General features: G+C 35.4%; 1 protein-coding gene across 6 annotated transcripts in view; it reads right to left on the bottom strand.

Annotated features, from left to right (window-relative positions):
• LRBA (LPS responsive beige-like anchor protein) overlaps positions 1-17,782 on the bottom strand; it is a 433,706-nt gene that overhangs the window by 300,558 nt on the left and 115,366 nt on the right. For 5 of the 6 annotated variants that reach the window (XR_012042586.1, XM_072861998.1, XM_072861994.1 and 2 more), the window contains exons 32-34: positions 15,789-15,867; positions 15,390-15,523; positions 13,001-13,062 (exon numbers count right to left, since the gene is read on the bottom strand). Coding sequence is in view for 5 of the 6 variants with exons in the window: in XM_072861998.1 (XP_072718099.1) it covers positions 13,001-13,062; positions 15,390-15,523; positions 15,789-15,867 (275 nt within the window). In the remaining variant the exon portion in view is untranslated. The remainder of the gene's footprint in view (positions 1-13,000; positions 13,063-15,389; positions 15,524-15,788; positions 15,868-17,782) is intronic. The other variant, XM_072861995.1, reaches the window with a different exon arrangement.

Below are 17,782 nucleotides of genomic sequence, written 5' to 3'. Positions count from 1 at the left end.
GAAATTCATTATTGTTCCTTAATCAATTCTTGGATCAACATGCACATTAGCTTCCGACAGCCTAATTCAAAAAAGCAATTACAACCCTAGTCCTTATGTAAAAGAACGACAGAAAGAAGCTACGTTAAACCAGTTTAAAATAATGAAAATGTAAAGAAAACAGATTAGGAATGATTTATATCAATGCCTAGTGCTGAAGTTAATTACAACTAACCCAATAAAATAGTGCCTTTATTATCGTACAGCAAGTAATAAGCTTAGATGCAGAAAACAGAACTCTTTGCTGACTTTTGCATGCTCAATTCCACAGCACACTACATTAAGAATTAAAGAAGTAGTAAATAAGCCATACAGAAACAGCAGTTTTTTTAACGAAAAGCAGAAGACTCCCCTGCTGTTTAACCATTTGGGATATTCCATGTAAACAGAGCTTCCTATAAAATGGTATTATGTTGTTAGTGGTAAATGCCTAAAACTACCTTATAATGCGAGTTTAATTTCAATACTTAAAAGTTTCAGTTCAAGTCACAGTAAGTTTTTATAGATTCTGAAAATAAATGATACACATACAGAGCTGGAGTAGTTTGCATACTGAAGTACTATGTTGTTCAGTAAAATACTAAAAAAACTGTCAACTTGTCAGACTGTTTGTCAGTGACAAACAGTGTTGTCTTCTCTACAAACTACGCAAATCTAACCTAAAAGATACAGCATTATGAAAGGTACACTACATAAAATGTTACAGCACATACAATGTTTAACAATTACATACAGCCAGAAAATCTCACCACAGGTTGCAGTTGTCATAATTTATCGTGATACCAAATATTCTTAAAACAGGATTTTAGTAATAAAAGAAAACTTAAATCACTTAATCCGAAAGTTCACATAAAATTATGAGAATATCACTGTCTGCAATCAGAAAGTTCATTTAAAATTATGAAAATATCATTGTTTGCATAAATAAAATGCTACCAGTAATAACTATCATAGCATAAAAGCTGCATATCATCAAAACTCATAAACTTCACTTTTGTATCTCGTTTCCAAAAAATATATGAAAAACATTTATTACATGCCTTTTATAGTGATCTAACTCATGACTTGATTAATAAAACTTTGCCCCTAGAACCAATGTCACATTAAGATGAAACACATAAGTCTATGTTAAACTCCAGTTCCTCTACAGTCCCAGTACAGCAACAAACTGTAGAATGGGGAAAAACTGAATGAGTGGATCACTGATTTCAGGTCCACAGTTTCTGATGGAGGAAGCAATTTGCATGGGCAGCCTCTCCCTTTCTCTCTCCCGCTAGTGGGCTGTTGCCATGACTCCTCATGAAAAGAAATTAGGGGTCAGGTTTGAGTTCATCTAGCAGCAAACCTTTTCCACCGCAGTTTCCTCTTCAGGTTCTTTAACCATCGGCTATTTTCAATGCTGAGATGAAAGACAGTAGCTTCAGGAAGAACAGGAACAGAAATCTTAAACATTAATTGAGAAATCAAAGTACCAAGCAATTCTGTAAATATGCAGCAATGGGAAGCAAGAAACTATAAGTCAAAGGAGATGAGTCAGAAAAACAGAAGTGAGGAAAAGGGACAACATAAGATGAACAAAGGGAAGAGATCCAAATAATCAAGTTGCAGTGCCAGCACCATTTTTATGGAGAAGGGAAAATGAATCGAGGAATAGCAGGCGTATAAGGCAACTGCCTCTTGATTTCAGTGCTTTTTTATTTAACTGTGATTTTAATTTGAGTTTTTGTAAAAGAACTGCATGGAAAAAATTGTCTTCCAAAGTAGACTACTAATTATAAGGACAAGAAAATCACAGCATACTCACTGCTGCACAGTTGCACTAGTAGTGATGGACTAATCCCACCGATAGCAACATTCATCATCACCACCATCAAATAGCAGCAACCTTCCTGCTCAATGTCTGATAAGCTTTAAATAAATTTAACCAATAAAAAAGCCTCAACAATATACACGGTGAATACTATTTTGGAACTAAAAGCCCCTTTATATTACCCTTTTCCCCAAATGTAGCTTAGTTTCAATTTAAACTCTCATAATGAATGCAGGCAAACAATGAACAAGATTCCTGCTATCATCATACCTTTGAGGGAATGAAACCAAAGTATGTAAATCAATCCCACCTCTTCAGTCAAAAGACAGGATGTCCAAACCTGTCCCTTATCATTCCCTTGGGTAATCATATCCTAATGCAGATCTTTTATTAAAAGATTTAGAGAAAAGGAAGCTAAATCTAATCAAACTAAAAAAAAGGGGCAGAAAAACTAACATGTGTCTCTTCCATTACACTCCACTTGCATACTACATTCCCCTCCTCATCCTGCATCTGTTGACTTCATTTAGACTAAAATATTCTGGGTATCCATTATTCCACTGTTACATGACACCCAGAAATACAGGGGTCTATTCTCATCTGTCCCTATATGTTGCTACAATAAACGTGATAAAATAATAATTTTCTGCTCCTTTCACTGCAAATCCTACCCTGCACTCACCAAGCAATTTCCAAAAAGAAAAATATAACCAGTTTTGGTTTAAGTAGAAATAGAAATAAATGTCTTCATAAATATTCAGAGGGTACGGAAAAAGCCAGCTGATTCTTCTGAATCAAATTTGACTCAGAACTAGGATCTAATGCCTAACAGACATGCACCTCAATATCATACTGATTGCTGCATAATCTGAATTATGAGTTTTTCACTTAAACAAGTTACCTTAAAATATTTATTGAAAGATTAGTGCATCATCAACATCTTTGATGAGACAGATGTTTTCCCAGTTGCAGAGATATGTAAAAAGGCACAGAAGAGTATAAGACGAAAGGTTAAACAATATACTGAACACCACCACTATGCAAAGCTTCTCCTGCCAGAACTTTGAGTAAACAGCACTGCTCCCCAAATTATGAATTTCTTAAGCAGTTTTGTTTGGCCACAGAGGCACATTATTTGGTTTATTAACACTAACAAAAATGTTCACATATTTGTAATTAGTATAAAGTCAGCAACAAGCGTTGCCACTCACTGAACTTTCCATAATCTCATACCCCTCCCCCCTCTACTAAACCTCTTTCCATAGTCTCAAATTAAACACACTAGCTGTAAAACAGCAGGGTGTCAAATTAAAGCACACTTTATTTTCAGAGGTCTCCACACTTCGCGGCTGACTTCCTGTCAGGAAGAGTTCCATTTCAGTGCAGAGCCCCATCAGCAGGGAGCTCACAGAATTAAGTGCCAGTTGATATTACTTTGTTTTGCATTTACCACCCATGAGAATATTGTTCAAAGATCTAGTTATAAAGTCAGCATGGTATCATCCTTCTGACTAGACTGCCAAGCCACAGGGTGTGCTCTCACTGCACAAAACTCACCTTAAATGGTGGTGTTTTTTTAAGTCCTAGTGTGCTGGTGAAGCAACAGGATGCCTTTTTTCTTCAGAAAAGTCTTGCTTCTGTAGCTAAATTATGTTCCCCTAGTTTTGAACATCTGCAGCAGTGTACATTCATGGAACTGAAGCTGTCCTGTTCCCTTATCACACCCCCAAGATTCACATTTACATAGACAGTCTACTCTCCTCCCTAAAGATAAAAATGTATACATTAATCATACAAATTCTCAGCAACACAGTTTTAAAGGCTAGTATTTTTAGCCGTAGCAAACATGTTTTCCATTAAACTCACACCAACACCATGTCGTGGATTCCTGACCAAATTCAAGTAATTTTCATTTCATAAGAGATTTTTTTCTTAGTAAGAGTCTATAATATCTGAAAAGCCTACAGAACAACCACTAAAGATTGTACTTTAAAAAAAAGAAAATCAGGAAGGAAAAATCCTCATTTTCCCCCTAGAACTCTACTGTAGGCAACAACAATGTTTCAGTAAGATGACCTTAGGGAAGTTCATCACTCTATACCCCGGTGGGGCAAAATATTTCTAAGAACAGTTTTGTGGTTTTAAACCCTATCTTCTATCCATTCCTCTATCCAAAGTCTGCAAGTCATGTTGACTTCTCCAACTGTATTGTCCCAAGAAACAATGCTTCACATGAGTCCACACCAAAATATCATGGCTTTACTACACCTATCCACTTGTACCTCTCTACACACCTTCTTAGTCTAATATATAGCACCCATCCCAATTTCTTTACATATAAATGGGTTTTTTGTTCTTGTTGTTCAAAACCACAAAGCTCACGATTACTTTCCAGAAAACAGCTGTGAGGTAGAGACCAAAAAACACGGGTTCTTTCACACTACTTTTCTCAGTTAGCAGCTGCAGCTGATACTATAGCCTGCTTTTGCTGAACACTTCAAAATACAGTGGCTGCAAATTGCAGAGGACATTCTCCAGTGGGTCTAAAGTAGGCCTAGATAAAACAAGTTTCAGTTAGGAAGCCATTTCATATCTAAAAGCATAACATATCAGATATTCTTCTGTTTTTCTCATACTAAATGTAACACATCATAGTTTTTGCTCATCTTAAAGACCCACATCATACATTTCATCTCCAAACTGGGGAGTGAGCAAACCTTTAAAATACCCTCCTAGATTAAGAATTATGGAAAGATATAAGGAAATAAAACCAAAGTACTAGCTCACACATTTTAACTACTGTGACCACCACCTGTCAGGATATAACTATAAAGTGCTTATTGCATTATTAAGTCAACAAAAGGTCACGTATTATTCATGCAATATTGGCAAATCATTCCCAGTACATTCCAACCTATTTCCGCACCTAAGGCAAAAGCAAAGTTTAAGTTACAAACTTCTTTGGTTTCTACTACTAAGCAAACTGTCAATATACATCCACTTCATAGACTCATGCAAGAAACAATATTCTATCAGAATTTTTTTTTTTTTAATTTAGCCAGTGAGGGACACAGATGTTTTAAACTCCCTATCTGTAGGCCATACTAATAGTAAACAAAGCACATTATTCCTGAAGACAACAACTACACCTAAAAGACAGAGTTCAAACATATCTCAAGCATAGCAAACTAAAGGCAGGATCTGAGAAGTGTGAACCTTAGTTATTATTATGAAGAATAACAGGAGTTTGAAAGAAACTCCTATTTAAACATGTTAGAGTGCTCTCCAAGCAATTCCATGGAATTCAACAGGTTAAATATTGCAGGCAATTATAGGCAATTAAATTTTCAAACAATTTAGAAAGCAACAGGAAATCAAAGTAGGAGTGAAGCTCCAACAGACAAATTTTACATTATCCTGGAGTTTCACACAGAATATATTACAATAATCTAGTTCTGGAGAGACAAAATCTACATACTGCTTAAATCAAAGAAAAAAAAAATCTACGCAGCTAATTTAAAATGTAATTTCAACATACTCCAGTTCAAAAGAAAGGTTTTCCCAGCTGTTTCCATTTATTTCAATCTTATCAGAATTGCACCTCAGTTATCTACCAAACTGATCTCCAGTTTCAAACACTTAAAATTTATAACATAGTTCAATGAAGCAAGCAGCAAAATGTTCACAGCACAAGTAATCCATTTGTAATTATTCCAACTACTCTGCTCAGTGACATATACCAAGCATGAAAGTTGTCAATATACTTTTTCAGCACCCCAAGTGAGATCCTCAGAGATGGAGGAAAAACTCCCACGCAGGAAGGAAAGAGGCTACACTACATGTAAAAAAAACCCAGATACATCAACTGTAACGGAGAGTCCAAGTGATCTAGGCAAAAGATTTGATAATTTAACCTTCTCTTTTGTTAGAAGGAAACTTACCGATAAGATAGCATCTAAAATCCAAGCACCAAAGGACTGCGTTTATGGAGTATGGATTCCACAGCCAGTGCCCTGCCACATTTTCCAGGCCTTTCATTCAATTTCTCCAGAGTTAATCCTTACTGACCACTAGCCAAACAACTCACTGTGTTGATATCAAGTCTCTTGCAACGCACGAGAATGCAGAAGCCCTAAACTTTATCCCCAAGACCTTACAGAAAAGAACTGATGTCTTCATATATCACAACCAAAGAAGGAAACTGCAATTGAGGACAACACAGATGAATCACGATTTGGCTTTTACAGATTGAGAGAGCTTAATTTCTTTCAAAACTGGACTCTTCCACAAGCCTGGTAAATGCCCTTAAGCTTCTGGACTACTAGCTACTTTGGGAGGATATGTTGAAATTTTTCTTCTGACAGACTATTCTATTTAGTGATAATAGTAACTATTACCTGAAACATTAATCAAAACTTAAGTCTCTTCTGTCCCAGGAGATCACTTTGATAGCATGGACCCTGGCTACTGTGGGATCTACCTTCCCTTCTCTCCAGCTTTGACCACAGTCTCCATCCTGCAAAACTAAGTCATTGTAGATGAAAATATACATTGCGGGGGAAAAAGAATAACAAGAGTTTTTGAAGAGGAAATAGTTCATAATGTAAAATCGCTTCACTGAAAATACCCTGAAGTAGCACTATACATAAAGCTCAACAGATATTTCCCAACTACTTTCCACCCAATAGCATCTTAAAGAAGAATAGGATAAGAATCTTTCATTTTGTATACCAGTTACAAGGGCCATGCGATATTTGTTACAAAATTGCACTTAGGAATGTTCCTGCCACTGCCTGCATAACAATTAATAACATGCTTGGCAATCCCATGTTTTCAAATGTTAAGACTGACACAGTTTTATTAATATGTCTAGCTCCACTTGGTATGAAGCACACCTGAGGCAGCTTCAGAACCTAAATAATCCATAGCAGAGTAAGATGATCTTGAATACTCTCACTTCCTTCCACAGCCACCTCATCTCTACAAAAAGCTAGGCTGGCAGATTTTCTTCCAATCTTCAAATTCTTCAGAAGAGCACAAGCAAAAAAAAAAGTACACTATGAAGTCTCTGGCACACCTGCAGGTGAAGTATTTTTCGTGCATCTCAATACAGTGCCTTCATACTAAACTACAAAGACTGAATACTTCATAACATTTCAAAGAAAGTTAGCAATACAAGGCAAACGGCTATGGGCACGATTCTTGCAACGTCTTCCCTGAACTTAACAATTTAGACTTTGGGAAGCCCTTTTTTCTATTTTTATTTGTTAAGATCTAAATAATTTTCATTTGCCTAATAAAGTTATGTTTCTAACCATTTTATCATGCAAGCAATCTATTACTGAAGTGTTGGTTTGGGTTTTTTTACCCAAATACAGCTACATTCATCTTTGGTAACAACAAAGATCGTCTTGGCAGAAGTTCACACTGTATAAAAAGAAAAACTTCCAACTCCTGATATCTTCTAAATGGCTTTTAAAAGGAAATTAGAACATGCATTAAAATTGATAGAAAGCCATTTGGCAGCTTACGAAGTCCCTACAAAATCTACCCTCTGTATCAAAACATATATATTTGATAGATCATGGATCTAAAGGATTATTAGATCCTTTTAAAACTTATTTTCAGCTGTTAGAACACAAAGTGATTAGATGGAAAAATATTATCTTGATTAAAATGTCATCATCTAACACTTGCGGCACATAAAAAGTACTCAAACAGCGTTTATTCTCTTCATATCTAAATCAGGATATTGTTAGAGTTTCGGTGCTTCTGTTGAGCTCAGCTGCCATGGTATCATAGTGCCATAGCTCTTTAGATAACCTATACGCAATTCAATTAAAACTTCACAGCGATCACTATAGTTATCCATCACATCAAATTGCACTTAAAAGTAAATTAGGAACCAGTGCAGATCACAGAGCATCTATGGTCTCTCTGCAAGTAACAAACACTGAAAAACAGCCATCTTCTACATCAACTAAAATCTCCAAGCAATTCAAAGGCTTACGACATTTTAGAACACACTGCAGAAATCCATTCCTCGGGTAATTAATTTGGATCATTGATACAAAGCTTTCTTCTGAGCACAGGATACCCAGAAAAGCCTGAAGATCCTATTGCATTTTACAAACACTTAAGTACTGGGGTGGAGGAATGGGGGGTGTGTGCAAAAAATCTGCTGAAAAAATCAAAATCTTAAATACCATCCTATCGCTCTTCCTTAGGGGAAATATGCTATCGTATTGTTTGTACAGGGGCATGACTACATGCCACATGTTGATATTGTTTAAATAATTAAGATTCCTTATCAGAATAAGAGATATGATACAACTAAGATACTGCCCATGCAAAAGATGAATATTGACTTCTTTATGAGCAAAAGAATCCATTAGCAAAGTGATTTAGTTGTATATGAAAGAAAGATCATGGTAAAGAAAAACCTTTTGCAAACATTTCACCATTTAACCAGTGATAATTGGTTTGGTGAGTTGAGTTAGACAAGAAAAAAAAAAGAGCTGAAGATCTCTAAGTTTGCCTACACAGGCAGTAAGACCAACTTTCACAGTGTAATTTTTTCTGCTTTAATACAACTAATGAGCCTCTGCTGTATTTTTAAGATGCACATGCACTGCCTTGGATCATACTTTTCTCTCCAAAAAATAATTCCAAAAACTATCAGCACAGCGCATGACATATTTAACCATAATCGTATTTCATTGGGCCATACGAGCAGATGCTATCACTGCACACAAAAAAAAATCTGGAGTATCAGAGTTTATGCTCCCCTCTTCCATCTCCCCATGAAAGATGTACTTTATCAAGGTCCAATATAAATCTAATAGCTGTAGCTATGTAGTTATATTGCAATATATCATATTAATATTTCTAGAAGATAAAATACCTAGAGATTAAATGTATTAAAACATTGGTCTTGGTTTTATACATGCCATCAGCTATCAAGAATGTGCCCTTAATCCCTTTGAAACAACGGGGCAGAGGAAGGATGAACCAAGCAGCTTTTATACCTTGAACCAGCAAGCAGGGTGTATGTGCGGGTAATGGTGGTGGAGGGGTCATAAAAGTTGCTGCAGTGTTCATTAATTTTAAATTGCAAACTTTTAAAAAGGTTGGGTGGCATTCCACCAATTTTAGAAAATTATACAAGAGCTGAACAGTATTTGAGTCAGTTAGTGTAAGTTTATTTTATGGTCTAGAAAATTTAGATTCAGTAGAAAAAAGGTCTTAAGTCAAAGATGGATCTGACAAGAACTACCTAATTAGTTCTCTTACACATATTCCACTGACAATTCAGTTGATTTACTACAGAAAGAAACATTTTTCAAGTGCTGCAAATTCTGCAAATTCAAAGGCATCAAGGAAAATTATGGAACCTATTTTACCTCTTTTTGTACCTTTTCACCTTGAGCTACAATAATAGGACAAACGCTTCATGTATGTGAGCAACGGATAAATGTTTTTAATACCTTCACGAGAGAGTAGGGAAGATCACAGTTTTTCCTACTTAGTCATGTATTTCAAGAAAACATCTGACAAATGAAAGGAAGCACAGTAGCATATTTGCTTTATGGATAAATATGCACTCAATTCATACATGCCTCTTTGTGTTTTAGGCATAGAGTGAGTCCTTTTAGATGAAAATGCTTCCCCACGCAGTTTCCCCACGCAGAAGCCTTGTCTCACAATAGCATATGAGCACCTTTAACATCCTGACGTCACTCATTTAAAAGGGATAATAGACACAGGACTTCTCTCTTTTTGCTGGTTTAATTACCCCGACAGGATGCCAGGCCAGACTAGATGGTGCTTCTAGGTTCACTGTACTGTATGCATTTCTGATAAATGGGAAAAGAATAGATGACCTGGCAGAAGGCTCAGACAATAACATGTGATTTACAGGACATGAATGCAGCTACTATAAGATTTATCTGACAGCCCTCTCCGATAGTGGACTGTTGAGTATCCGATGGAATGATTTCTAGTCTAGAAAGTCTGCTACTGAGTAGCCATACACATTATTTATTTATTAGATGTTTTGGGTTGAAACCATTTTTAAATGATGCACTTCACAATGCTCAGCCATAAATTTAGTTTTAAACCCTAGAAGGGAGGTAGTGTTATTGGAATGTGTGTCAGACTGAATTAGGATGAGCAACACAACGCTTTTATAAAGTGGCCTTGAATGCAACGTCAATTCTTTCAAAAATGATATTAATGTCAAATAAGCAGGAACACTTTGCAGTAATATTAAATGAAGGATTTCTTTATGTTTTGATAGATTTATATAAATGTAAGTATACACACAGAGACACATCTCAAAATGTAGCATGTCTATCAAAAAACACAACTGTTTTTGTCTTAGAAAAAGCCTTTTGTCTGTATCTCAAACCACCTGTTTCTCCTTTTACTTTGTGTTAAACATAAACCAATATATCAACATATAAACACAAAACTAAAACACAAAAGCAATGGTCTTTTTCCATATGCTTAAATATATGAACTTTAAACAAGACAAGAAATTAACCAGGTGTCACAAATAGTTTCACAAAATGGTATCTTTTCAATTTTTTTTAAATCACTTCACCTGGCAAAGAGCTTTATTTTCACAATTTTATGAAAAAATTACTTGTAAGATATTATTATTCCATTTTGCACTTCTGAGAAAGAAAACACATATTCCAGCCACAAATCTAAATAAATATCAGAAAAATTTCAGATGTTTCAGAAAAACAATCCAAGGGATTACATCACATATACAATGTTTAAAACAAATTTTCAGAAGGAGGTTAGCATAAAAAACACCAAAGATATTAATCAGAGCAATCTTTCAATTTCATAAAATGATGGCTGACAAATTTGTGAAGTTTTAAATCAAATTTGCAGATACTTACTTTGTAGCTATGCCACATTATTTATGTGATTAAAAACTAGTTTTTGACCTGATCTTTTGATCTTTGGCACTTCATCCTCTCCATCTCCTCTTAAAAATTAATTAAAATTTTAGCAAAAGGATATCACTTCACTTCCCACCCTATCTTGGGCAAAAAAAAAAAAAAAAAGGGAAAAAAAAAAAAAAAGAAAAAAAAAATCAATCAAGCTCAACCCCATCTCCTCCCAGTATCTGTAAAATGTCGGCTTGAAATTCAATTTCATATCTCTCAAGCTTTCATGTAGCAAAAGACAGTTCACTTCTTAACAAAATAAATCACTTCTGTGATTGCCATGCTGACCTCTTTGAATTAGGAAAATTCAAAGTGAAAAATGTAATTATCACCCCAGAACAATCTGTATACATCTGGAGCTAATTTTAGATTCATTTCTCACATCATTTTTCATATTCTGCCAAAAATTACAGCTGCTATGTAACTTTAAAAAGACTTTGAGGTCTTTGTGACTTTACTGGTTTATTTCTACTATTTCACAAAGAATAACCTTAGTCTCTGCAACTAGCACTGCTAAGCAATCACGATATCCTCAATTTGATTAGATTAGCATTAAGTGGCATTGTGACACATATGACAAATAGATGCATTAGAGCACGTCATTTATTCCTTATCCTTTCCACTTCCCAAAACCAAACAAGTGATGTACAGTACAGAGCACAACATGATTTTTAAAAAGATTAGATTACCCTACCAAAAAAGAAGGAAAGGTCAACCACTAATTATTGATACAAGCAACATGAATAGCAAAACCTAATTTTTAAAATGGTAATATGAAGCTGTCAGGCACATATTTAATACTCAGATTAGTTTTACTCTAACACATTAATGAAAGAACAGTAAAACTTGTATATGGATTTCTTGGTAGCAAGGATTCCTTTCTAATTTAAATCATCAGCAAATTCATATTCTAGAAGTCGTGAACAATGTCCGCTTCCAGTATTGCCATAGGTAAAATAACCATCTCTAAATTCCAAAAGTTCCATAAGGAATATTAAATTCCTTTCAGGGTAAAAATATAATATATTTCCTGAGGAAGATGAAAAACTAGATGAGCAAAGTTCTAGATACATTCATAATAAGCTCACTAGAAAACATAACTACTCTTCACTAGTTCATTGTAAAATCTATTAGGTGTAATCTCCAGAAGTAATTGTTCTTATTGCACTTTATTGACAATGCAGACTATCGATTTTTCACACCTTCTATGATTCTTTCATTTGTATTCATGAAACATCTATCAGCACACTCTAAATAAATTTGGCAATATAGGCACTAAAACGAATAAATCGATGTGAAGAAACATTAATTTTGCATTATCCTTATTCGTCAGGCAAGCAAACCATAAGGGTTGTAAATGAAGGTCAAAGGTTTTGAAATGGGTCAGAACCCTTGACCTCTAGACCAATACCATTCCCATTAAAAAAGGCTATTTTAAAGTTTTAAGTAGGGGAATTTACTACCAGAAAGGTATCATTTCTAAGGCACCAAAAGAAAGGCTCAATAAAAAGTCTTCCATTTAATTACAAAAAAGAAAGCACGAAATCCAAAAAGAAAATACAATAAATATTGCATATACAATTTTAAGGAAGTTCCTTAGGCTCTGGCTCTTTTCTAACCACAGGAACAGGCAAATCTCAGGTTCTTAAATATCTAAAATCACTTTGCCTTTAGGAATGTAGAATGCCCCAAACTGCTGACAACCAGGGTTGCTTTCTTGAATTTTTCTCAAATTTTTAGTACTTGTCAAATCAATTAAGAATGACAGGATTTCAAAAGTATTTATCACTCATTTCATAACCTTTACACAAAAGGAAAAAAATCTATTCATTGCAGAGGATTCAGTATGCCAAGATGCAGAAATCAATCTGTTTCTATAACCTTAATATTTTATTGATCCTATTTTATCTTACAAAAATGACAGCATAGAATTACTTACGCACACCACCATCAAGGTTATGTAAATGCTCAATAGTAAGGTAACATAAAACCTTTAGTAACTTCTCTCTCCAACTGAACAGACACAATTACTATGAATTTTTTTTTAATCAAAAGGCCTTGCATATAATCTTTTTACCTATCACACATAACCTTAAATTTAAACTCAAATTTAAAGTAAAATTTTAACTGTAACTTCCGTTATGCTCAGAGAGAGCAATTTCAGACAACATTGTTACTTAAACCTCACCTGAGAGCAAAGAAGCATCACCAGCTCCACAACTGAACTGCTAGATTTCATGCACACAAGACCTACAAAAGGAAAAAAGGGTAGACATAAATGGATGCTTATATGGCACCAGCTGTTAACACAAACTATTTTGAAGTGCAATAGATTAGAAGCATTTTGACAATCAAAAGAAAGCTGAAATTCTCATACCACTTCCAGTTCAATTTTGTACTTTATCAGCATGAAATAAAAGTATGTGAGAGTGAGATCATAAATTCCACGCCTCACATCTAAAGATGCAGCTAATAGTAATACATTACCTCCATTATTCACAGTTCCATAAATGTTTATACGTCAAAATGATCAGAAGTGTGGTTAACATATGTTATATTAATCCACTGTATCTACATTTTGCTATTTCTTGAAGGATTGGGTCATTATATATGCAGAGAAGGGAAATGGCTTTATGACCTTTGCTTTCTCCATTGCACATTCTCCTTTCAGCCCCCAGCTATCAATCAAGTTTCCATTTTGTTTCATGGCAGCAGACATCCCAAACACTCTTATTAGTACTTTGACCCTTAACCCCACACTAAACCTTAGCAGAAGTGCAAGCAGTAACCTATTATATATTCTTGATTGTTTATAAACTAATTTGACTATTATTATTATTTGTATTCACATTTTGTTTTGGGTTTGTCTATAAGTGGTTTTTAGGCCCAAAAATTGGTTTTGTGTGTTGGTTTTTGTCTAGACAGTTCATACATTCCCAATAATTTTCCTGGTTTTTTTTTTTTTCAGTCATCCAATCTATGAAATACTCATCTCTCTGTGTATATAATCCATACTACAGTCAAGATACTTTGAAACCAGATTATCTTTTCTTTATCTTCAGACAATAAAAAATGTAACTAAATAGGATATTTACTTCCCTGGCAAATAAAGCTTTGAGAAAAATCTCTTTCATATTATTCTTATTAAATGAATGAAATAAATTTGTTCACAAGGCAGCTTCCATTAAAATGTTTATCAGCTAAAGCGATGGCCACATGTATAATCAAAAGTAGAATCCCATCTTTTTCTGTACATCCCATCTTTGTACAGAAGACAATTCATACACTTCTTCCTGCCACTTCTTCCTACCCCAAAAGGTAGGTGAGCTAAATTCCAAAACTAAATAACTTTAATTTCAGTGAAGTTTAATGGAGTCTCAATTTTGATATCAGCAGCCTTCAGCAAAACACTTATCAGTGTTTGATACTCTAATTGTGTTTCTGACAATGTTAACTGTATTCAGCACTACACACAGGATGCCTGTCCTAATCCATGAAACAAGTAGTTTCAAAAATGTTTTTAAAAAAGAACTTTAATTCCCCAGGAAGCAACTAGGTCTATTAGTTCAAATACAGCTCATGTGCAAGCGATCAGTTCAAGTTGAGCTTTTAACATGGGAGTGCTTCATTACTGGAAGCTGCAACAAGCTCAGGCCCTAATTCAATTCACTGCTTTATCTGGACAAAAACTGCAATTTTCACTTTAAAAATCAGCAGACAAACCAATTTATATGATATAACCAAATTATGAGAAAACTGAAAAACTGGTGTTCACTACTAATTTCACAGTGTTCTAATAAACATGATTTTTTTAAACTGAGGACATTAACGTCTGCATCGCAGAACTGAGCCTCATTTTTAAAAAGAGAGAAACCCACCAGTAGAAAAAACTCAATCATCTCAAGCTCAATCATTTTAAGCCAACACCAGGAAGAGCCATGATCTTTGTTGTGCACCTGAATCTTCATCTTCTCAGAAGTACCAGAGAATTCTTCTCAATACTGACAACATATTCCTCTTACCTGTATGACTGCCAATTAGAAACCAAAAAGACAGAAGCAGATGCACATGCAAGAGATACATCATAACATGCTCTGCTGACATAGTTCCCAAGAAGCCTTCTGTTACAACACAGTAAAAATGCAAGGTCTTTGTACTTAACTTTCTACACTATACTCTATACTTTGTATCGAAGTGTTGACCCCGACACCAAGTTTTCTTTTTAAGGCTCACAAAACACATTTCATACACCAGCTTCTATGGGACAATTCCCTGGAAGAGTTGGAAAACTAAGAGACAACAGCAGTTGGTCCCACATAATGAGATATAGGAAACTATAAGATGAGATGGAGGCAAAGAGGTAGCAGAGGTGGCAAGATGAGGAGGCAATGACAATGACCTCAGAGGACTAAAGACAGAAGGAACAGGAGGCAGTGAAATCCAGTGGACAGCACTGTGTGGGAAGGCAGGACGAAAGCTTCTAAGGCAGAGCCAACAGAAAAAAAATATAGAAATTCTGAGTCTCCAAGGTAAAACAAAGCACACATAAAAAAAACTTTTTTAAAATGGAAACTTACTTGTACCTTCTATCAGCAACTCCTGCCCATGGCTGCCCAAAAGAGTCCGAGAAAGAAAGGGAGCAAAATCCACAAAAACCTCTCTCAGAAGTGGGGCAGCTTTTTCCAATGCATGTTCAAGCCTGTCTGTAATACTAGTAGAGAGATACATGTGATTAACAAAAAAAGAAGGAGTTGCTGAAATTTTGTAGAAAGGAGTATAGTTTTTGGCAATGTTTAAGTGATACACATGTATAAGAAGGAATCAATAATCAGACACTCATATTTTCCCAAGCCTTCATTAAGTATTGAACGTCAGCAAAACAACATTCTTAAGTGATGTGGAATCAGAATATCAACTGTAATATCAAAAAAGTGAGCCACAGCACAGCTGTTCAGATGTTCAACTGAAGAAGTTACCTCATATTTGAAGCAGAATCCTCAGGCACTGAAGAAACTGTAGGGACAGATGGCAATTTTGAATTAGATGATCCCCTTCCTACAAGATAAAGTAATAAATAAATGAATTATATAAGAAAACATGCCAGAGGTTAGACAACTGAACCAGAAACTAAAGCCTCGAGCTCAACCTCTGAGAAACCATGGTTTTCAAGTGTGTGTGAGGACTAGGTAAATCCTTTTACCTCTTTGTACCTCAAAACTTTTTTTGCTGTAAGACTCCTATTTACTTATGTGCGTATTTACCAGGTATGCCATGGCAAGCTTTTAAAATTTTGCTCTAGCACAAATAGAATGTAATTCAAGGAAGCTTTGCAGTTTGCTTTGTGAAGGAAGTCAGACTAGACTGCAGTGATCCCTTCTGGCCCTATAAGCCGTGATTCTCTCTGAACAAATTGAAGAACACTTACAACCTTAAGCAGTGAATACAAATAATGTCTTACTCCCTTAATACTCCTGTAGTGTACTAATATAACTAATACATACTAATATAAAACCAGATGGTAACATTTTAAAGCATCTCTCTTGGTTACCGGAAGTGCTCATCCAATTTCAAGTAACTTGCACAGAAAACTCTTAATTTTTTGTCTAAAATTAAAACATATTTGTGTCAAAATGAAGCAGAATACAAAATGAGTGGGTATTTTCAACAGCCTGGCTTAAATTTTTGCAACACTGGGACTCTGACAAAGACAGCTATGATAAAATTCTCTATTGCACTGCCAGCATCATTAGCATGACAGCAGTGGTATAACCTCATTTATGAGTTATTAACTTTGCTACATCAATTATTCAAAGGTTGATAGGGAAGACTGGGTCATTTATGTATCTTACACTTACCCAAAAAAAAAAAAAAAGCAATTGTGTTATGTCAAATTGACACTACATGGCTCTCATCAGCAGAGTAGGAATCTGTGAATACTAAATTCTGCTGTTCAGTATATGAAGAGAAATACAACCTCCATACTGCAGTATGGATTGGTATTAGCAATGATGAAGAGGAGGTAAGCAAGACAGCCAGAGATTTCACAGATATTTGCTGCCAGGATAGGAATGGTGACTCACAAATCTTGAACTGCATTCCAAACTATAGAGAGGAATGAATCTTAGCAGACAGATTTCTGTGCATTTCCCAAGAGCATGACTGCTTCTAGTCCATCTGCAATCCTATCTCTTTCCAACCTTAGACCCTGTCCTATTCTCTTTCCTCTCACCTCGCCAGTTTCAGATTCTTATGCTGCTGGAAAGGGGGGGAAGAAGGAGGGGGGGAAAAAAAAAAAAAGAGGAAGAGAGGAAAAAAGCATGAAAGAAAAGAGTTTAATCATTTCAGTTCCCACATCTACCTTAGCAAAGATGTGACCCTTCTCAGAACTGTAACTATAGAAAAATTCCTGATTGTCCCACCTACACTGGAGCAAGCTCAGTTAAATGCAACCTGTCTGGAAGTAAGCTGCTAAGATCTTGCAAGTGTCTAACAAAATGTGTCAACTGCAACTTTTCAAAGTCTTTCTACTTGACTGAAGTGGAACAGATTTGTAAAAAGATGGCAAAGACAGATCCCTGACATACTAAGTTCATTTCTCCTGTCAAATTTCAAACTTCTGCTCCAAAACTCTGGCTCACAGAGCTTTCCCCCTAGAACTGTTGGGGTTTTGTGGTTTGCTTTTTTTTCCTCCTGTCTGGGGAAGATGGTTTTCTCTAATCGTGCTTCAAAGGCAGCACAGAAACTAATAAATTAAACTAATGCATCAAAATGGTGAAAAGTTTCGCTCTTATTTCTTTTTCTTTCTTCATAGGTAGGAGATATCTTTGTGAGTGTGATTCACTTATGCTTTTCATAAATTCAACATGAAGCTCTCATTTTGACTTTCGTATGGGATGATGGGATCGAAAGAAATTTTGAGTGGGCCATACAAAATGAAGGACAAGAAAGTGGGGAGCAATGCATTAGCTGA

Source organism: Ciconia boyciana, chromosome 5 (genome assembly GCF_034638445.1).
Source record: "Ciconia boyciana chromosome 5, ASM3463844v1, whole genome shotgun sequence".
In the NCBI taxonomy this organism is placed as follows: Eukaryota; Metazoa; Chordata; class Aves; order Ciconiiformes; family Ciconiidae; genus Ciconia; species Ciconia boyciana.
Note: the sequence above shows the minus strand (reverse complement) of the source record. Positions and strands in the feature narration are given on the sequence as shown.